The sequence below is a fragment of the Nelumbo lutea genome, chromosome 6 (genome assembly GCF_056320005.1).
Source record: "Nelumbo lutea isolate HS-2025 chromosome 6, American lotus-T2T, whole genome shotgun sequence".
NCBI classification, from domain to species: Eukaryota; Viridiplantae; Streptophyta; class Magnoliopsida; order Proteales; family Nelumbonaceae; genus Nelumbo; species Nelumbo lutea.
Window position 1 is genome coordinate 36,739,164 of NC_142689.1, and position 23,222 is coordinate 36,762,385.

At 37.7% G+C, this 23,222-nt stretch overlaps 1 protein-coding gene across 7 annotated transcripts; it reads right to left on the bottom strand.

Annotated features, from left to right (window-relative positions):
* Positions 1-2,096: 2,096 nt before the first annotated feature.
* Positions 2,097-22,739, bottom strand: LOC148848567 (uncharacterized). Of its 7 annotated transcripts, XM_088949797.1 has the most exons (10): positions 22,163-22,367; positions 17,091-17,169; positions 7,202-7,384; positions 7,001-7,102; positions 5,951-6,179; positions 4,915-5,037; positions 4,701-4,796; positions 4,329-4,475; positions 3,467-3,629; positions 2,097-3,285 (listed from the first exon to the last, which is right to left on the bottom strand). In XM_088949797.1, exons 5-10 carry the CDS (start codon positions 6,071-6,073, stop codon positions 2,312-2,314), a joined length of 1,626 nt encoding a protein of 541 aa, XP_088805923.1. In that variant the 5' UTR covers positions 6,074-6,179; positions 7,001-7,102; positions 7,202-7,384; positions 17,091-17,169; positions 22,163-22,367; the 3' UTR covers positions 2,097-2,311. The 7 variants fall into 7 exon arrangements, with proteins under 7 accessions (XP_088805923.1, XP_088805922.1, XP_088805916.1 ...); XM_088949796.1 differs by lacking the exon at positions 17,091-17,169 and having other exon boundaries at positions 22,163-22,701; XM_088949790.1 differs by lacking the exon at positions 5,951-6,179 and having other exon boundaries at positions 7,202-7,302; positions 22,163-22,674.
* Positions 22,740-23,222: the final 483 nt, after the last annotated feature.

Sequence of the window (23,222 nt, forward strand, 5' to 3'; positions counted from 1 at the left end):
ATAATAACATTAATAATGTTAATAGTAATAATAATAATAATAATATATTGATAATGAAGTTTTTAAAAACTAACCTTTAAATAGTTAATACTAATTACTTAATTATGTAACTATTAATGAAATAATATTTAGAAATTATTATTATTTTATTAATTATATATATGTTATTTAATTACTTAATTTGTTTATGATTTAATCATTTATTTATATTCATTATTTTAATTATTGAATTATATAACTATCTTAATTATTTAATTATTCATTAATTAATTGTGTTAATTAATAATTATATAAGAACTTATTACATAATTCATAATTTTTATTAATTTCACTTTTATTAATTATTTTATATTCATTTAATTAATTTGTTATATAATTAAACAAACTTTTCATATCTTTTCAAAATTCAACATTCAGATTTCAAATAACATTCTTTGCATTTAGACTTTATAACTTACAAAAGTTCACCAAAGTCCAATACACCTCTCAAAGTAATTATTACAGTTCCAAAGGCATTCAGACATCAAAACTCAATGCAAACGAACAGGATTGCAGATTGGTACCTTATACTTAGGCTATTGGAGCCCAAAAGCCTAAGATGCTGAGAAATGTTACTGGACTTGAAATTTAACCCATTCATGCCCATGTTTAGCTTTTTAGTAAAAAGAAAATGGGGGGCAATTGCTCTTTCAACAGCCTAGGCTTTTAGACCCTAGCAACCAAAGTTTTTCTATACTTTAGGGCTAGTCTCACTTTAGTACCCGAATTTCAAAAGGTACCCAAAAAATACCTGAACTCCCAAAAACTATCACCTTAGTCCAAAATTATTAACCGACATTAAGTGACATGCCAAAAGACACAAATTCCCTTCGAATGTTATCTAATTTTCTTTATGAACCAAATACACAAAAAACTGTTAGTTCAATTACTCGGGAGGGATACCTCCCAGTCGATTGAGCGCCACAAAGGATGAAGCAGAACACAATTTGAAACAGTCTAACATGGTTGCTCTATTATGTTTCTCCTAAATTGCCGTTTAAGCAAGTAGAATGCCACTATTGTCAATTCCCCATTTCACCACCTTGAATTTTGCCTAAACATCACCACAAAGGACATGCCTATCACCATGGCCATGTTTTTCTTTATTGATCATCTTAAAGCTCCATCCGAAAACATACTGGGAACTAGCTAGCAAACCCGTGGAGGAGAAAAAGCCCACATACATGGTATTGCGGAGGATAGGGAATAGATCCAAATTGGAAGGGAGAATTGGGCTATTGAGTTTTGAAGAAGAAAGTGAAAGCGTTACATTAAGAAGATAATTCATCGAACCATAATCTATCCACGCCTGAATTGTCAAAAAGGGGTAAGTCAATTAACTAAACCATAAAGGTAATGATTCAGGCATTAAAATTCACATGCTCTAAAAACCAATCCAATTATCAATTAATACTCATTGGGAAAACATGAATGAAGATGGAAATGAAGAGAATATGCAATGATACTAGGTAAACGGTAGGGAATGCCATGATGTTTTATGACAATGTTAAGCGTAATTTTAAGATTTTGAAATGTTTCAAATGCATATGACATCACGTACATCAAATAACTGACCGAATGCTAACATTAAGGCCTGAAGTGACAATTTTCAAGAGTTTAGGTAGTAATTGACACGTTTTGAAATTCAGATGCTCAAGACCTCAAGTGAATACAATGCAGTAAACTGCAATTTATCTAAAAATACAAGTTTTTAATGGATCGATTTTAAAAATATAAGTTTTATATTGTTAAAATTATTAGGTATTAATTTAATTAGTGAAATTTAGTGATAAGAAACAAAAATGCAGAATGAGTTAATACCATTATACCAATGGGAATTGAATGAACTTATAATATTAAATTACATTTTCTGCCTGTTACAATATATATAGGTCCATATTTTAAAAAGAAAGAGAATAGAAACACTACCCTCGAAACGCAAAGCGCAGTATTGTGTTGCCTTGTCCTACCTCAGACCTACCCAAGAAGGCTCAGGCCGTACCTTTGTGCCCATTGCCCGACACAGCCCTCTGATGACATCATTAATGCACCAGAGATGAATAGTAAAAGATGTTAACTATATGTTGACTCTAAAATTTAAATACAAGTTGAAGGTTCATTTCTGCTAAACGAAATGGGACTCTACAATATGATGAAATTTAGATATATTTCACTGAAAAGGGGGCTGAATTAGGAAAATCCCAAAATGATTTTTGAAATCTGTGTATGTTTTTACAGTCTATTTCCTACAGCTACATTTTTCTTTTCTGGTTTACCACTTTCTGCATTCTTTGTTTCTGCCCCCACTAGGTTGCTGTAGGACATTCTCACCTGAACTTGCCAAGCAATCATTTCCAAATGATGAGAATGTAGATTTCACCTGAGACTGCTGTTTCAATATAGGATTTTGTGGATTCCCAAACTGTAATATAAAATCAGTTTGGCAGAAGCTATCGAGTCCACGATTTGGCAATGTAAAGTCTCCATTACTCTGGTTTTGTGCTGTACTAAGCTGTTGGAAGTAATCCTCAATTGCCAGAGTATCCTCCACAGGAATTGCACCTGTAAGAGTCTTGAATGCAAATTCGAGGCACGGGTCTGGCCAAGTATCACCAAATGGCAAAATAAGAGGGGACTTGGGTTTCTCCTCACCTGGCTTTTCATTTTCAAGTTTACCAGTAGTATCCTCTATAAGAACTTGGTTCCCAAGGAGCGTTTCACCTTCCTTTGCTTGTTTATTGTCTGATGGAAGTTCTACACCTATAGAAGCACAAGATGTGGACTCTGATTCAGGATCGACCTTGGGAACACCAACCTGCTTCAATGCCCCATGACCCTCACAGGCAAGGGTAAAATCTTCTACTGGATTGCCTTCAAGTTTAGCTGACTGGGTGGGGGTGAAGTCATCTACCGTATTGGTTTCAAGCTCACCGGACGGGTTGGATGCAGCCCGACGTGCCCGATTGCTGGTGTCTAAATCTGATGTTGGCTCTGCTTTGAGCCCAGCAAGTCGTCTTGAAGCCCTGCGAGGCACATCTTTTCCAGCATTATAATTTCCTGAGCCAACACGAGTCTTCCTGCCTCTATGTTTTTGCACTCCTATCTCTAAGGAATGCTTTTCCACAGAAACCTCAGCTGCAGGAGCTGAAATAAAGCCATTTTCTGCATGGAAAACCTTCCCATGTTTTTTCTCTGATCCCTCAGCTTCTGGCTTGGGTAACCCACTTGAGTCCATAGTTTCCTCATCTGTAGCATATAGGAAGTTCAAATCAAAGAAATTTCTTGGGTAATTTAATAAAAAAGAGATGTATCTTTCAATGTAACCTATCTGTGTGGAAGTTTTTTAATTGAAAATGGGAAGGATAATCAAATGGAATAAAAAAGAAGATACTTAAGTACTTTATCGAGGTGTAGCTTAGAACTTTACTCTGATTTAAGATGCTCTCAGGGAGTGGTACACATTCTTCGGTGGCAGAGGATTCTATTAACTGTTGATCTACTGTTGCACTCGACTTTGAGTTCTGTCCCATCAGAAGGCATCTTCTTGTTGCATTGCCTTCTAGTTTCTGCCTTTTGGCTGCAGTAGGTGGCTAACAAAGCGAAGACAGAAGGATAAAGTAATTGAATAAAGCATATAATTATGCACAAGATACGATGGTAACAAAGAGAAGATGGAAGGATAAATCAAATGAATAATATGTGAATTCTGCACAAGGTACAGCGTGTAAAATTATGGCAAACAAGGATACAGGAGAAGTGAAATAAGCAAGTTGTTGTGACATTTACACGAGAATGGACCAATTGATATTTAAAAAACAATACATGACAAGGGATGCAGGAAGAAAGGCTGTCATGTCGGTATTTCTTGGTCTTTACAAATATTAAGAAAGTAAATTCATGCATATGAAAAAACAGAGGCTGTAAAGTGACCACTAGGAGGTAAAAACACTTGAACCACATTCAAAACTAGTAAAAACAACAGTACATAAGCACTGTCCTAGTCTATGGCAATGTCCTGCATAATTTGCTTGAAACTCTTGAATCTGTTTTCATTTATATTGCATTCATCCAAATAACAATTATTTGACTGCTTGATTTTGCAATTCCCTACTCTGTCTTTTAATTCTTTTTGGCAGACAAGCATTCTAGCAGCCTAGCACATTAATTATCTTGTCAATAATTTGGATGATAAAGAAATACAGAAAAAATGTAGTTGAGCAAATGGAGAGAGAGAGAGAGAGGGAGAGAGAGGAGATAATACTTGGAGGCCCAAGAACGCATACACTTACAGAGAATTTGTCATCTATAGAATCCATGTCATTGGTGCCTCTTTTCTTTGGTTTGATTGCACAGTTCTCAAGGTCTCCAGTTCCAAGATAGCGGAAAACATCCTTTTTAGAGCGGAATTCATATCCATTTACAGGATCAATGTAATACTGTACCAATTAAGGAAAATTAAAATGCATTCCGATTTTACTAGTTTTGAGTGGAAAAGGAACCATAAAACATAAAGCATAAATGAGATATGGTTGATGATGCTTCCAACCAACATAAGACCATCATGTACATAGGCATTACAGAAATCAGATGTTTAAGTTCATGAAACTAAGAAAGCATGTACACACTGAAACCAAACCAGAAACTGAAAGTAAAGATGGTACCGTGTCAGATTTTTTTGTTTTACATGTCTTCCTTCTAACTCTTATCTCCTTAATCCAACCTGGAGGCAACTCCTCTGTTACATCCTTCAGTACAACCTAGTAATTCATTGAAAAATCAGCTGCTTCATATTTAACCAAGTGAATGCAAATGACGGAAAAATTAGATATGTCAAACATAAAAAATACACAGTAAATAATGTTCTAGGAAACACACATTGCATGCAGACTGCATATTCTTGCATTCTTTCCTCTTCACTTCAGGCATGTAACGGCTTAGATAACGTTGCACCTCTTTCTTGGAATAGAGTTTGCAGCCTGTTGATGGAGCAATATAACACTGCAACAAGTAGAAAAGACACAATACCAATGATTTATTTCATTACATGATGGAAGACAATTCAAGAGATTCCTGAAATTCAATGAAAACCTGTCTTGGAATAGAGTTTGCAGCCTGTTAATGGAGCAACATAACACTACAAGCAGAAAAGAGACAAGTACCAATGATGTAATTCATTACATGATGGAAGACAAATCAAGAAACATCAAAATATCCATGCTATTACTAAGAAACTGGAAGGAGAGTATATTACCAAAGGAATGCATTCTTCTAAATTGCACATTAATATAACCAAATTGATAATCAATCTTAATGATATGGTAAAATAAATAGTGTCCCCTAATTACTAAAATTATGCAAGCTCAAGATATTCCCTCCAAAATGGCAATATATCTAATCCCAATATATAACGAGAACTAGAATTTAACCATATGCTAGAGAACTCATATTACCAATTCCTTGTTCCGATACTAATCGACCATAAAAGTTCCTTTTTTATAAGCCTAAAAGTTCTTATTTCTTCAAGTGCCTTGACTACAACCACAATTATTATTGTAGGCAAATTAAAACTGTTTTTAATTTAAATGTCTCCTGCAGTTAGGAAATGAGCTTAGCTGAGATGATGATTGTAAGATGGATGGGTGGCAAGACTAGAAAGGACAGAATTAAAAGTGAGCCAGGGATAGTCACAGTAGGTGATAAAATAAGAGAAAATAGACTAACAAGCACCCCATATGGAAAAGCCTCTCACTACTAAGCAAATGACAAGACCATATTTTGGCCTTTTGAGTTCATGAATACAATCATATAATTGGAAACATTTTTCTTTAAGGAGAAAAAATAGGACAGTAAAAGCTGACAAAACAATTCCATGAGCCTAATTCATAAAAAAAAAAAAAGTCCTTGAACTTACATGGAAATCTTGCATGTTAGACCCGGGCTCAGTGATTCCCAAACTGAAAAAAGACCTAACTACACCCTCCCTTGCAAAGGTTCCAAATAGGCTATCTTTTGATCTAGGAGTCCATCTAAACATGTCTAGCCCCAATGACAAAGCTTAATCTTTTTCTTGTGAAACTTCTAAGGAACCAAGTGCCTTCTACAGTTGCTTGCAGTGCCAATCTCCTTCAGCTCATTCCAACCTGAAGAAAAGGTCAGGCCTCATCATAGAGCAAGAAGTTCTGCTCTTATATAGGTTTCTCTGGTTGGAAACTGGGAAAACATAAGTGAGGAAATCACAAAACATGCACATACTTGTAACATTTTTTCAAAGGATAAGGTGATAACACTTGAAACTAACACCAAAAAGCAACTATTTTAGAAACAGTGTCAATATTTTAATTTATTCTTCTGGGGGTGATTAACACTTAAACACAACATAATAACATGGACCAATATGATATTACACTCAGTTGCAAGAAAATGTGCAATTGATGAACAAGCTTCATATTTAACAATCATGTCAATAGGTGACAGACATGACAAATAAAAGTGCAATAACATGGACCAATATGACAATTCAATCAAGGTATAAAGACAAGGTGCATGTAAGAAGCTACTTGTATATATGGCATACTCATCCTAACAGGCTTACATGCATGTGAAACAGAACCATAGAAATTATTTTCAAGCTTAACTGGATCAGGCTTCAGTTTTTACCAAACAAAAAAAAAAAAAAATCATGCTTCAGTAACCACCTTGATATAAAAGATTCATGCCCAACAATTTGATATTGTATCCAAAATCCAAGTATCCAACAACAGTAGTAGGAAACAAAATGACCCTCTCAAACAGTAACCACCTTGATATTAAAGATTCATGCCCAAAAATTTGATATTGTATCCAAAATCCAATTATCCAACAACAGTAGTTACAAATAAAATGACCCTCTCAAACAGACAACAGAAACAGAAGGTGTGAACACTAAAAGATAATAAATAATTAATAAGCAAGGACATTGTACCTTGTATTTCTGTCCAGCACTTGAACCACTCATTCGGGTTTTGATCTCCACAACCCAACCAGCAGGTAACCATTCTGGTGGATCCTCCATTTGCACAACAAGCTAGTGATTGACCCATCCCAATAGGTAGAAATTAGAGAAAGGTTACAAAGAAATAAATAAAAAAATAAAGTGAAAGAAATAGAAGACACTCAAACTCACTTCCATGTCTTTGTCTCTTGAGCACATTTTAGTTTGCCTTTCAATTGGTAGAGGCATGCAATTACAAACTCTCCAGTTTCTATATAACGAAGGACCCCATCCTTGGAAGGAAATTTACACCCATTTTTCAGATGAATATAATATGACAGATTATATAAATGGATGAAGGTAGTCTCTGTAGATCTGCACAATACTATTACCAAATAAAGTGGATACCCAATGTACAAGACAAAATCAGAAAAAGAAAAAAAACATATAAAGCAAAGTACCAGAAGCCTTATCTTTTCTTAACACATGCAATGCACGTACCTTTCTGCTTGTATCATAAACAAAACCCACAAGATGGCCATAATAACAAACCAAACAACATCAAAAATTGTTCAATTTGACAATATTTTACATAGTTAATTCTTTTTTCTTTGCATAGTTGTCAAGGCAATGCCTAAGGGATGCCTAGGCAACAAGGCACCCTCAGAGGCTCGCCTTGCCTAATTGCCAAGCAGTTTTGTACATTGTGCTATAAAATAGTTTTATATTCTTAATTTTTTTTTAGATTATAATTATAAAATAGACATTATTAAACTAAAATATTCATTTTGTGTGTTTATATACTAATATATTTTTATTATCTTCTTCTTCTTCTTCTTCCACCTTTCCTTTTCTTCTTTTTCTATAATAAAAATAGGGGTTTAGCCCCTATATTTTTTGAATTTTCTTTTCTTTCTTCTTTTCTTCTCATGAATATGTTGGTTTTCTATACTTTAGCATGATGTTTATACTTTTCTTATGAAAATTATGGATAATTATTAAGGAAACATCATTATGGAACCAAGAGAACTACCCTTGGATATATGTTTTTCACTTAAAAAAGCCCATTGTTTAGGTGACGCCTAGACGCTCCCTTGTCACCTAGTCTCACCTTGGCACCTTGAAAACTATGCTTCTTTCTGATACCAAGTTGTAAAAAAAAAAAAAAAAAAAAGAAATGAGAGAGAAAACTCTACCACAAGTAAATCATTTAAACAGAGACCAATGATAACATCAAAACCAATGAGTTTTCTGAAGGTACTTGTGTCAGAGGAATATGCATCATTTAGGTTGTACCTTTGAGCAAATAGAATTGATAGACCATAACAAATAGAAACAAATAAATCCATAAAAGAAGAAAAACAATTGACTTACTTGAAGCAATGAAATATAACAGATACTCTTGAAGCAATGAAATATAAGAATAAGGGGATTTCGCATAACAGACACTCTTGAAAAGGATTGCATAACAGACACTCTTGAAGCAATGAAATATAAAAATAAGGGGATTTCACATCCACAAAGAAAAAATATTGAACAAGATACATTGTTTATTACAAAGAATTTGGGCATATTGACAAAGAATAACTGATATCCTTATAATTATAATTCTCTTTATCCTTAAGTTTGTTTACTAGGCTCACTGGATCAAAAGTTTAATTTAAAGAAAATGCCATACACCTGCATTGTGTTCCTACCCCATATTTTTGGTCTTCCTACAATGAATCTAACCTGATTCACCAAAGATATCACTTTTTTCCCTTTCTTCCTTTATCAGTAACAAATTGAGTAATTTTATTAATATCCAAGGGATAATATATAATAAGTACAGAAACTGTTAAGCTGAGATCAAGAAGCTTTTTCTTTATTATCAATAACTGAAACTTTAATTCATTAAAGAAGAGAAAAGGTGTACAGGTTCAATTGGAGATAAAACAGCTTAACAAATCAAATATTACAATTGAGCCCAAAACATTTGATTTCTCCCAGACGCTGTTAGCTGATCTTTCAACCCATTAAATTCTTGCATTCATACCCCTAATTATCCATTTAATCTTCTTTAACTCATTTTTGTACATCCATAAATCATTCTCTTTGTTTTGCAGCCAATAAACCACCAGTTGAGAATCCCCTTCTATAATCAGCTTGTACACATCTAACTCCTTTACTTTAATGACCCCTTCCACAGCTACCATTATTTCAGCCCTCAAGGAACTCCCAATGCCAATCAGACCAAAGAAAATTGCCACCACCTAACCTAACTCATTTCTGAACTGAACAAATCTCCTAGACTGAAGGGGCCTGGATTCCACCTGTTACTGCCATCAAAATTCAGTTTTATGTACCCTCAGTGTCCAACCCAACTTTAGAGATGATGAGTTAGCCACTTATTATAGAATTCATCCACCAAGAAATCAGAAAATAGCTCTAGAGGCTTTAGCGAATGGACAGCTCTAACAATTATCATTCTATCAAGGTTTCCTTACTCTTTTCCTTTTCAAGGCAGACCCTTGCATTCCTCTCTTCCCAAAGTGTCCAGGTTACTACAGCTCATATACTTCTCCACATGACCATACCTCTCTTCTTCAATCAATCAAAAGAGGAGGGAGAAAAGAGGTTTGACATATTGGAAGGAGGGGTCCACCCATAACCAGAAAAAAAAGCAAGAAAGCAATTCTAAATACCAATAGCAAAAGAGAAGGAGATTAGTAAGTGAAAGCAAGATTCACCACTTGCCTTGCAAAAAACACACCAATGGGGAGATAAGCAAGTATGAGACCTCTTTTTTTTCTAGGAAGTCATAATAGGTGTTAATTTTCCCATGGTAGACCTCCCACCTGAAAGCTCCAATTTTAGGTTGGATTGGTTTTGCCCAAATCTTTTCACAGGAAAAGATTTAAGACGACCCAAAGGAAATGCTAGAGCCTTAAAAAAATGAGGCATGTGAAAAGAAGCCCAAAGGCGCAAGAGTCCAAATTCAACTGTCAAGTTTCAAAGGATCCAAATAGATACTTCCAAGAATGTTTAATAGATATAACACTGTTGGTGTGAAAATTTTAAGAAATTCTCATGCAGTCACTCAATCAAGTAATTGAATTTTTTATTATTTTAGGTAAGGCCCATTCAGGGAATCATATGGATTGTTCCCCTTAATTGCATTTCCACAAGAAAGTAAAGAGCACCTTTTGATTCTGACTTAGAGAAATGAATGCATAGAACAAAAGAAAAGAATAACAAAGTACTTCTTAAAAGGAACTTTTCATTTGCATTTCTTTTACATACTTCAAGTGTACAAGAATGAGACAAAAAAATACAACTGAAGAAGAATTCCTTCTTACTCCTTTCTTCACAATAAGTTGCAGTCAATCAGATAAAATTCTGACTGTAGACAGCCTCAATCCTCTAGATTTTGTATACAATAAAGGAACTGTAGTTAGTCAAATTGAATATTTGATTGTAAACAGTTTTTATCCCTTTGTTCATTTTCATTTGAAGGGAACCACATCAGCCCTTAGGAATTAGAATATAGATGGTTTAATCCCTAACTTGTCTTGATAGGGACCATAATCAACCAAGTAAAAGCACTTGGTCATAGATGGTTTCTTTCCCTCTATTTTCATACTTAAAAGCAAAAATAAAAGAGAGAGGAAGAAGAATACATAGCAGAAGACATATATAAGAAATACCTCCCCCAAGGTGAAGGACACCTGTCCCCCCCACTTAAAAAGAGGGAACTCCCATATGAGACACCTTTTTTAGTTTTAAAGATTTAGCTAAAACACTAGCCAACCCACTTACTTGGGTTATAAAATGTTTAAATATTATTTGGATTAAAAAAAAATCCTTCAACAAACACCAACAGGATCTCAGAATCACTTGAGCTTCCTCTGAAACCCATATCCCAGTGAAAGCTACTGCTCAAACTTGAAGGAACAACAAGTTTTGACACAAGTTTCCCTTTTAAGGAAGATAAAGCAAATAAATAAGGAAATTGATATTTCAAAGGGGTTGAGACCACCCATGTGTTCCCAAATTTTCACTGAATTACCCAAACAAACGTCATACCTGATAATAGGAAGAAACTAAGGAAGAACTTCATTGATAACCTTCCAAGGAGATCTCATTGTTGATCTTGCAGCAGCTCCGGCATCCCAACCATATTCCAACTAGCCATGTATACTAAACACCACTTTGTGCCACAACCTATCTTTCTCCATTGGAATGTACCCACTTTTCCACAGAAATGTACCCTCTTTTCCACCCCCAAAGTGGACTTAATCAAAGTTATCCCCCCCCCCAAAGAAATGTACCCTCTTTTCCACACAGCCAGTCTCTTTGAGAACCTCTTTACCACTGAGCTCCAAAAAGATTACTCCCTAGGTTTAGCTCTAAGCGATAAGCCTTGGTATTTCATTGGTAAGGGTGAAACCAAGCAACCTAAAATCCCTACAAAGTCCTCTAAAACCCTCTCATCAAATGTATCCCAGTAATACAGCTATTATCGAATTTTATCTTCATATTTGAGATCTACCCAAACAAAAGTACTGCAAGCCTTAGGTTTTTGATTGATCGATCATCTTCTGCATCACAGAATACAATAATATCATCTGCAAATAGCATGTTTGACCACCACCCTTTCTCCCCCCACTCTCCAACCCTTAAATAATTGTAATCTGTCTACCCACAAGATCAATCTACTAAGGACATCAGCAATAAGGGTGAAAAGTAACAGTGAGAGCATAAGCCCTCTACAAGCAGGAAAAAAGTCTACCACCAACCCATTGACCAAAATCAAGTAGTAGCAAGTCTAGACACAACCTCTAATCCATTTGCACCACCTTTCCCCGAACCTATAGCACTTAAGAACTTCTAATAAAAAAAACCCAATCAACCAAGTCATGGGCTTTCTTAATATCTAAGTTGTAGATCATTTCTTTCCCCCCAAATCTTTTTAAGTCTTTCACACACTCATTTGCAATGAGAATTTGATATGTGATTTTCCTACCATGTAGAAAAGCTCCCTAGAACTGGATGGTAACACCTTCCTAAGTCTCAATGAAAGCACCTTAGCAATAATCTTAGAGAGACTGGTAATCAAGCTAATCGGCCTAAACTCCTTTAGATGAGTGGCACCAACCTTTTTATGGATCAAGTTGTCAAGGCGATGCCTTGACACTTTTATAAAACACTTGGAGGCTCGCCCCACCTAATCACCAAGCAGTTTTGTACATTGTGTTATAAAACACTTTTATATTCTTAATTTTTTGAGATTATAATTATAAAGTAGACATTATTAAACTAAACTATTCATTTTTGTGTGTTTATATACTAACTTTTTTTTATAACTTTCGTATTTGTTAGGGTTTAATCAACACAAACATAGCTAAATGTTGTATTGAACCCTCAAAGACTTCAAAACCTGAACCAATAAGGAAGAACTTAAAATTTTGTCTACTCAACACATTCTCTTCTTCCACTTCTTCAACCTTTTATTTTCTTCTTTTCCTATAACAAAAATAGGGGTTCAGCCCCTATATTTTTTGAATTTTCTTTACTGTCTTCTTTTTCTTCTCATGAATGTATTGATTTTCTTTACTTAAACATGAAGTTTATACTTTTCTTATAAAATTTATGGATAATTATTAAGGAAACATGGTTATGGAACCTAGGGAACTATCCTAGGATATACTTTTTTACTTAAAAAATCCAACGCTTGGGCGCCCCCCCTATCACCTAGCCTTGTCTTGGTGCCTTGAAAACTGTGCTCTAGGATTTATTATATCCCACTCAAAAAAATCACTACAAAAGGCCTCTAGGAGTTCAACATTTACAATGCTCCAACAATCCTGGTAAACAAAAAAATGTTGTAAATCCATCTAGCCTTTGATTTATTTATATTTAATACTGCCTCCTTGATTTCCTCTCATTCAAGCTTAGTCTCCACTAAATCTTTAAGATTTCACTTAGTCTAGGCCAATCCATTCCTTCAACCAAGTTTCTTCTATTTAAAGGCCTTCTATAAATAAATTTGAAATGGTCCATAAAATCCCTTTAAACCCCCTCCTCTGATTGATTACCATACCATCCACCTCCAAAGAAGAAAGAAGATTCTTCCTCCTCTTACTGTTTTTCATTTCATGAAATAATTGTGTTTCCATCCCCTTCTTTGATCTACTTCTGCCTATAGTTGTCAAGATGTCTAGGCAATTCTGGGCGCCACTAGGGCACCTAGTAGCCTAGTTGCCTAGGCAATAAGAATTTTATAATATAAAGAAGTAACTTTTGGCTAGTTCCCTAGTTTTATATGCCATTCAGCACACAATATTAATTGAAAAAAAGTAGCAATGCTCTTTATTAAAAACATTAATTTTCCTATAAAAATGTAGCAAACCATCATATCAAAAAGACAAAAAAATCTTTTAAATATACTACTTTCATTATTGTCAAAACTAATAGCATAATAAGCATTTAATAGAAAAGTTTCACATTAATTACCAACTTAAGAAGGTTATTAACTTTATATGATAAAAATTCAAGATGGGAAATAAAATAGAAAAAGCACAGAAGCAGTTGTTTTATTTAATTAAAGAGAGAAAGGGTGAGAATTAAAAAAAAAAAAGAAAAAAAAAGGAAAAGGAAAAGAAAGCTCTTTACTTCTATTATTTCTTTCTTTTTCCATAGATGGGCACCTAGGTAGGTGCCTAGTTGCTTAGATGGGCATCTAGTTGCCATAAGTCAAGTCATTTGGGCAAAGTGAGTAACCAAGGGCACCTACGCAACGCCTTGGCTTTTGCATCTAAGAGATCTCTTTCAATAACAAATCTTCTACTTCCAGTTCTTTCCTCAACTCCCATCTACACTATTTGGCTTCTTCATCCAATTCTCCTAGAGATTCATTTGCTTCTAATAGCTTAATTAGTCTCAACTTCCTTTCCTATCTAATCTCCCAAATTGCTCCCTATTCCACCCCTTAATTTTTTCCTTTATCAATTTCAACTTCCTATGGAACCTCATCCCTTTAAATTTAGTTGTGACTTGACACCCTTCCCACCACTCCTTCACCCTTTGGTTAAACCCAGGTGAAACAACATATTTTCAAATCTAAATGGGGTCAGGCCTCCACCTCCTACACTAGGATGGAAAAGCAACATAGGTCAATGGTCAAAGGTAAGTACAGGTGAGGCTCTAGAAGTAAACCCACCCCATAACTCTTCCCAATCTGGAGTAAAAGGAAATACATCCAACTTTGAGCAAACTAGATTAACCTGCATGTTGGACCAAGTATAGGTACTCTAGGAATGGAGAATCTCCTTCAAACTACAATCATTTACAAACTGGTTGAGTGGTTGAACCTCTTCATACTTGTGGTTATACTTTGTCTAGGGTTGTTTGATTCTAAGGTAAGCCTAATGACATTAAAATCCTCTCCCCCCCCCCCCCCCCGAACACCAAGAAACCCCCCAAAAGTCCTCTAATATCCCAAAGCTCCTCCCGCATCACTTCTATCTCTGTAAGAGGTGGGGACATACACATTTGACAATACCCACTGAGCACTTCTATCCATCTATCTAAACTAAAATCGAGAATCTTCCCACCATCTCTTCTTTATTCATTGATCCACATGGTTAGAATGTCTCCAACAGCACTCTAAGAGGGTGCCATAGCCCATCTAACCCCTCTAGATTTTCATACACCTATAATCCATCTTTGATCTATTCCCCCAATTTAGTCTTGGAAAAAATACCACCTCAGGATTCTCCTTTCTTAGCACTTCCTTAACAATCTTCCTTTTCCTAGAGCTCCCCAATCCTCTCACATTCCAACTTACTATCTTTATATCATAACTCTTTTCACAGCCCTTGCATTCCTTCTCCTTTTACTTGAATCTTGTTCTCCTATCCCTCCCTTCCACTGAATTCTTCATCACCCTCTATGTCAGAAATTGATCTCTCAATTTCACTTATCTTCCTCTTTTTTTTTTCTTTTTTTTTTTTTTTTGATAGAACTCTTTCTTTTCATTTTTCCTCTTTACTTTTCCTTAAGTGAACTCTTGAAGGTCGCGGAGTGTTAACCTTGAGTCCCAGCTTTTCTGCAAATTCCATTGTTAAATTCTTCTGTCTTTTCTCATTGTCTTCTAGGTGAGACTCCACCCTTAACTCCTCTCCAGCTTACATCTTATCTTTTGAGGCTCCTTTTTCCAAATTTCACAATTCATCTAATTCCTTTTCCTTTAGCTCATCCAAAAACAAAGTTTTCATTTTCCAGATTCTATCTCCTTCCTCCCCATCCCCCAAACTTCCAACCACCACTTCCAAAGCTGCCGCTTCCCCTGCTTCCTTTTTAGTAACCAAAGTAGCATCCTTAGACAACAGTTGGTCTGCTGGAGCTCCTACAACACAAAAGCAAGGAGAAAAAAGGTGTTGATGAGGTCAACCAGATAGCCCAACAAATAGCATGCCCACAAAGGCTTCTAATCAGAAGCCTTCCTCCCACCCCCCTTGGTTGACTGTAGGTCCCCAAAAGAACTATTCCCATCAACACCTTCTCTGGAAAGAGAATCTGCCAATGAGAGCTCCCCCTCACCTTGCAACATAGAGAAAATCAATGCTGTGCCCCCTTTGAATCCTTGTAACAGGGATTGTAACAAGGATGATAACTCAGCACAGATTTGAGTTTTCATGCCAAATAGGACCAGAAGAAACAACCAAAATATTACCCTCATGAACCCAACTTGAATAGCACATTCATTCGGTTCTGAAGAAGTGCAAATTGTTTAGCAAGGGAAGTGGTTGTAAGAGATCGATCATGATTTTCGAGCCTCCATTGACCCGGACGGTTGGGCCGTTCGGCCTGGGAACCGTCCAGGCAACCAGTTCCATTTTACCCCAAACCCTGTCCCTAGCCAAAAACCATTGAACCAGTCAAAGACCCATTGACCCAGGTGGTCGAACCGCCGACCCATTCAATGGTTTTTGGCCGTTTTTAATTTTTAATTATTTTTTTATTTTTTTAATTTATTTTGTCAGAACGGGCTGTCCGTTCGGACCAGACAGTCAAACCGTTGACCGGGAAACCAGTGGCCATAAGGGTTCCTGTTCTGGGTTGTTTTTTAAAACATTGAGATCAATTGATGTGGGGGTGTACAAGTACAAGGCCAGGTTGTAATTTGTAAAAGGGTTGTATTTGTATTTGTTTTTTTTATGCTCCAATTTGTGTGGAACTTGCTTTGTACTTTTTTTTTATTTTGATAAATAACAGGAAACATTGTACTCTTTTGGCCTGCTGCCTACTTTGTAGGCTGCGTGGAGTTTTGGCATTTATAAAAATTCTTTGTTATTTATTATACATATTACTCTCATGATCCCAGAAATCCCCTCCTATACCTGAATCACTTGGATTCCCAATACTACAACCATCAAAATTCATTTGGATAACACCAGGCTGTGGAGGAGCTCATGGAAGAAGTAAGAATATTTGGCTCCCTTCTTATTGAAGAGGAAGCCACATACTGCTTCATTCTTCACCTTTTCTTCAATGATTTTTCTGGTTCTCCTTTCCCATGCTGCTCATAAGACTACAACCCTTACACATGATCACAATATCAAATATCCATAAAGAAAATAAAGACGATACAAACAAGTTTAAGACTGTGAGTGTTCTAAATTTAATGTGCTCTAACATATCTCACCTGTCTACTGTCTTCATTAAAACAGTGCCTATCTCTTGCAAAGACTATAAATGCAACTCTGACATATTTCTTTAAACATTTATGTGCTAACTCAACATGTAAATGAGATAACATGGTACCCAGACAAAATAGCAGTGTTGCATGGACACAGACATAGGAGTAGGAATCCAATGTATGTCCAATAGTCTGGAAGGAGTACAGATGCAAATATATAGAGTGCAAAACCTTAAATTTTGTATTATTTTGTATGTATTTGCACTGTAAATATTTGCATTTGTACTTTTTCCAAACTGAGCATAAGGGACATTTCTTAGGAGATGGATTCATCTTGTAAATTAGCTGTCCATTTATGTAAAATAAGCTATGAGATAACAAAATGTTATGTAGAAGTACCCTCAAGAATCTGTGGAGTGTCTGACTCAGACGTGTGTATGAGACAACACATCATCCATTTAAGAGAGTTCACACAACACTGCAAAATTGAAATGGTAGGCTGTTATTTACAGGGTAATTTTGGTCAACCTGAGTTCACAACTCATCTTTAGGTACCAAGGCAATGTTAGTATGGCTGTTTCTTCATGTTAATTTTACATGCAAGCAGATTTTCCATATCATGGATCGTGGTTTTTCTTTATGAATAAAGATCATGGATCATGTTTAGGTACCAAGGAATTGTTTGTATGAGTGTTTCTTCATATTCCTTGCAAAATTTGGTATTATCCTTTCTTGATAGCATGATGGAAAGAGCATTTCAGAAAATTATGCTCACAAAGAAAAAAAGAAGACTTCTATGTCTTTTTTGGTAAATAAGTAGAAGGATTCAACATGTTTAGTAATTTTCCCAAGAGGTGACAACCAAAACATGCAATAAAACTTTGACATTTATAATGACTTTTGAAATATAGGTTTTGCTAACATGCAATCTTGATTGCACTTTGGCTCAGTTTAGGAAGAGTGCAAATGCAAATGTGTTTGGTGCAAAACCTTATATATGGTATTTCTAAACCTTGTATTTGCACTCTTCCCAAATTAAGTTGATGTAACCGTTTCCGGTCACATATCATTTTTTTGAAAACGTACCTCGTCACCTCATCTGCTCCCAAGTGGCCAACGACTCAAGGGCTGAAGTTGAGCTCCCTAGCATAGTGCAACCCGACTACTCCCTGCTAGAAGCGATCTGCTCACCTTTGTAGACGACGATAACTAAGGAATTCATCCTCCCTATAGGAGATGATCCGGCTACCAGTAGGAACTGAATCAAAGAACCCGAGGGTGTTTACCCGACGAAGTCACTCCGATGGCTAAGTCAACACTTAGTAGTGAGCTGAGAATGATATTAGAGAATGAGAGAGCTAGAGAGCAGGGGTTACCACCTCTTTTTTTTCATCCCTTCGCCCCTGGGGGGGTGAGGCCTTTATATACTAGAGTCCTCGTGGGTTTGGTGGAGCAGTTCCTGGATTCCCGTTGTGATGGGACCTATTTTCGTGTTAGGTGGGGATAAAGCCACCAATCGGTAAAGCTGCCCATTTCCGCCTAAATCGGGGAGTGGGTGAGCTAATATAGCCGTTACAAGTCACAATCCCATAAAATGTGGGGTACAGTGGTGAGCTCCTTGGGGTTGTCATGCGGTGGTCGGTCTGACTAAGAGGTGAGCTGTCCGTAAGTGGCGAGCTGCTTAGTGGCAAGCTGCCTAGTGGCGAGCTGCTGTGCAGTGCCGAGTTGTCTAAGTAGCGAGGCTATAAGAGGGTGAGCTTCCTATGGCAAGCTGCCTGTGGCGAGCTGCCCGTGGCGAGCTGTCCGTGGCGAGCTGCCTGTGAGTGCTGCCTAGTGGCGAGCTGCATGTGAGTAACGAGCTGCATGTGAGTGGCAAGCTGCCTAGTTGTCACGAGGTTGCACCTAGTTGTCACGAGGTACCAGGTGTCACAATGTCACTGGAGGGCCAAAATCCGCCCTCATCATTTGCCCCCTACTCCCGAGCTGAAAGTAACTCAGCGAAGGGAGTAGATTTCTCCTTTTGGCTCATAATTCGACGAGCCCGTAGGAGTTGATTTAATTTCTTAGGCTCTGGGAGCTACTTGGAAGCGAGTTACCCGTAAGGCGCCGAGGTTTCTACCAGTTCGGTACTTTAGCCCTTAGACTCTGGGAGCTACTTGTAGTCCATTCTCCTTGACTTTGCCCATGCCAACGAGGCGGATGGGTCTTGTGCAGTATTGTAGCCCTTAGGCTTCGGGGAGTGACTCGTAGTCCACTCCTGAACTTTGCCCATGCCGCAGAGGCGAATGGGTCTTATGCAATAGTATTGTAGCTCGTAGGCTTTAGGGAGCCACTCATAGTCCACTCTTGAACTTTGCCCATGCCGAAGAGGCGACTGGGTCTTAGTATTGTAGCCTGTAGGCTTTGGGGAGCGACTCATAGTCCACTCTTGAACTCTGTCCATGCCGAAAAGGCGACTGGGTCTTATGCAGCAGTATTGTAGCCCGTAGGCTTTGGGGAGCGACTCATAGTCCACTCTTGAACTTTGCCCATGCCAAAAAGGCGACTGGGTCTTATGCAGTGGCAAGCTGCTTGTGAGGTGCCAAGCTGCCTTGGTGCCAAGCTGCCTATGAGGTGTCGGGCTGACCAGGTGTTAAGCTGCCTGTTCGGTGCTACATGGTGGCGCGCTACCAGTTCGGTACTTAGCCCTTAGGCTCTAGGAGCGACACGTAGTCCACTCCTTGACTTTGCCCATGCCGACGAGGCAACTGAGACTTAGCTTTCTGGCAGAAGAGGACTTAGCCTTTTGGGAGAAGAGGACTTAGCTTTTTGTAGCATGTTCCCACAGACGGCGCCAATTGATGTAACCGTTTCCGGTCACGTATCATTTTTTTGGCTAGGTACCTCGTCACCTCATCTGCTCCTAAGTGGCCAACAACTCAAGGGCTGAAGTGGAGATCCCTAGCATAGTGCAACCCGACTGTTCCCTGCTGGAGGCGATCTGCTCATCTTTATAGACGACGAGAACTGAGGAACTCATCCTCCCTACAGGAGATGATCTAGCTACCAGCAACAACGGGAGCTGAGGAACCTGTAGGAACTAAATCAAAGAACCCGAGGGTGTTTACCCGGCGAGGTCACTCCAATGGTTAAGTCAGCACTTAGTAGCGAGCTGAGAATGATATTAGAGAATGAGAGAGCTAGAAAGTAGGGGTTACCACCTCTTTTTTTTCATCCCTTCGCCCCTGGGGGGTGAGGCCTTTATATACTAGAGTCCTCGTGGGTTTGGTGGAGCAGTTCCTAGATTCCCGTTGTGATGGGACCTGTTTTCGTGTTAGGTGGGGATAAAGCCACCAACCAGTAAGGTTTCCCATTTACGCCTAAATCGGAGAGTGGGTGAGCTAATAAAGCCATTATAAGTCACAATCCCGTAAAATGAGGGGTACGGTGGTGATCTCCTCGGGGTTGTCATGTGGTGGTCGGTCTAACTAGGAGGCGAGTTGCCCGTAAGTGGCGAGCTGCATAGTGGCAAGCTGCTTAGTGGAGAGTTGTCGAGTGGCGAGCTGCTTAGTGGCGAGCTGCCTAGTGGCAAGCTGCCTGTGCAATGCCGAGTTGTCTAAGTTGCAATGCTATGAGAGGGTGAACTGCCTCTGGCGAACTGCCCGTGGCGAGCTGCCCTGTGGCGAGCTACCTGTGGCGAACTGCCTGTGGCAAGCTACCTGTGAGTGTTGTATGGTGGCGAGCTGCCTAGTTGTCACGAGACTGCCAGGTGTCACAATGTCACTGGAGGGCCAAAATCCACCCTCATCATAAGTCATTGGTACTATATACGCTAATTGTTATAATATATAGCCACACCGTACCTAGAAGAAAAAACAACTAACTTCCAGCTATGCAAGTAATTACATTTAATATTTTATCATAAAAGGAAAAGAAACAAAAATAACAAAACAGAAAATGCAATGAATGAATTTAGAGTATGGTAATTAAGACCTCAAAATACATTGATGTTTGGCAGTCCTTGTTAGGCATTACACAAGTTCAATTTCTAATTGAATATTACTTTAATAATATTGTTAAAATTTTGATGGAACCTTGTATAGGTTTCCCTTCCTTTCCATACCTTTTCTTTCAAACCAAACACAGCCTAAGTGGAAATGTACCAATTTACCAAAATTTGTGTTGAATGTTGACAAAACAAGCACATATTAATTTAGCAGATCTGGCACATATTACATAGCCACACATAACTTGTGTTTTATAGGACACAGGTACTTTGGGCAAACTGAAGGGTCCAGCCATCATAGCTTATGGCTGAGTGCCTGTTTGGGTGGGCTTAAGTGCAGCAGCTTCTGGGTGTCCAATGTGCAGGGCCCACACGGTCAACCTATAAGATCTGTTTAGTGAAAATTTTGGAGAGTCAAATTGGCTATCGATCAGCCAGTTTAAGGGTTGTCCGCTCAGGCTGTAGAACGGGTTATCCGAGTGCCTTGCCAAGATTATCTGACTTCTTAGGTAGCTAAGTCAGTTCACTCAGTTGTCAACAAACATAGCTTGTGTTATTTATGCAGCTCTTAACAAAAGCACCATCTTCAAAGCAGCTGAATCAGCTTAGCCGAACCAAAGATTATCTTCAACTCAGCCCTCCCAAACAGGCCCTGAGAGGTCCAGTTATAATAGATTGTAGTTTATACATTAGTGTTACAAGAACCAAAAGAATATGGCTGACGTAGTTGCAATATTATGTTATGAAAATTTTACCAGGTAAAAACTCCAAGACCTTCCCATCATCTAAAGAAAGTAATCTCAAATAGATCGACTTCTTTAGGTAGCTCCATGAAGCACACCAAAAAAAAATGTATAACCCCATGAAGAAAAAAAGACGATCAAGGAACAAAATGAAAAATCATTTACGAGGGTATTTTAGTTAACTCATGTAACTACAAACGGCTATAGATATGCTTCATAAAGATAGCATCATACAAAACTTGTTCAAATTCCCTTGTAACCATGTGATCAAGAAACTAGACCAACATCAGTAACCAGGAGGTTTAGTCAATTCTGTCTCTTTACCAATACAAAGTATCTATAGCTTATTCAGATAGAAGTTTGAACATGAACAAACATGCAAGCCTTGTTTTTCTCAAGTAATCACATCCAGTTTCTCTAGCATTCGATGAGTAGTAGTAGTAGTAGTAAATAGAACCAATGAAGTAAAAGCAGCATTATCAAGGTAAAAAAGTCAGACAAACCCAGTCAAAAAGCGTAATCACTTTACCAACAATCATGATATCTAATACAACTTAATCAACGCATTCAGAATTCAATCTACCTGAATCTCATACCCAGAATTCCAAATCTGGTTTGTATTGAAAATAAGCACAAGATAAATAAGCAACGATTCAAATAATCAAAGATTTTACACTTTCCTAAGCTCAAACCCTAAAATTCCAACAAGTTTCAAGAAAATGAGCTGAAAAGGGTAAAATCACCTTATCCTTCTGCCCAGTCCACCGCACTTTAACCTCCGTAATCCAGCCAGAGGACAGCCAGCTTGGCTACTCATCCACAGCCATCTCACCGATATCTGACGTTTTCCGGCTATAATCACCGGGAAATATTACTCCTTTCCCCGAGGATCTACAATTCGTAAGCTCACCCACCTCTTTTCTCTGTCTCACTCTCTCTTCCCCCAGCTCCCTCAGTCGTTACTCAACCTCTATATGAGGTAATTCGACAGTCAAACGGAAGCTCACCCCAATCAGTCGAACAAAACCACGTGTTTCGAAACCCAGAGCTGCGAGTTGAGAGCCGCGAAACGTGTCGAAAACTCGAAATTAAAAAAAAAAAAACGTGCTTTGTTTCCTTTTCCTGTTTTCTATCTCGTACTCTCTTATGTCTCTCCGGTGGGGGGAGTCCTTCAGCTTCAGGCAGGTAACAACGGGGCAGCCGACCAGCGAGTTGTTTGTTGGGCGATGTGTGGAGTTTGGGAATTGGGATCCTCAGTCCGATTTCGTACAGTTGAATTGAAAGAAATGGTTTTGTTTTTTTTTTTTATTCATTTATTATATTAAAGAAATACCAGTAAAGAACCAAAGATGTGAGAACTGTGGAATGACGTTAGTAGCCCCTGAACCTTTTTGCGGAAGAACTGAGGTCTAGATTTCTGTTCTGCTTTCTAATAAAAAAAACTGATTTCTTTTCTGCTTTGGATAGATACTGGATGGAGATTGTTGGCGCACTCGTGACACGTGAGACTCTCAACACTGATGAATGATGATTGTGCACGGCCAGCCCCCGTCTTCACATCCCTCTTTTTTATATTTTTTGTAATCGTAAGTTTCTTCCATCTTAATTTTTATTTTTTTTTTATCTCTATCGAAATTAATCTTTACTTTTTGATGGTAGGATCTGACCTTATCGACCAGTTAATGAATCATCCGATGAGGTTTCTGTTTTATGATTTGTTTTTCTTTTTACAGTCAAACCTATTACTTGCAAGAAAACAAAGCGTTGATTTATAGCTTCTATAATACAGGACATCTAATTGCT

Excerpts from the sequence above, each read along its gene's own strand:
- LOC148848567 (XM_088949790.1), bottom strand. The coding sequence starts at position 17,145 with ATGATGTGTTGTCTCATACACACGTCTGAGTCAGACACTCCACAGATT. Across the intron at positions 4,476-4,700 it reads AAACAAAAAAATCTGACACG|TATTACATTGATCCTGTAAA; the intron begins GTACCATCTTTA and ends TAATTGGTACAG. Across the intron at positions 3,286-3,466 it reads TGAGAGCATCTTAAATCAGA|ATGAGGAAACTATGGACTCA; the intron begins GTAAAGTTCTAA and ends TATATGCTACAG.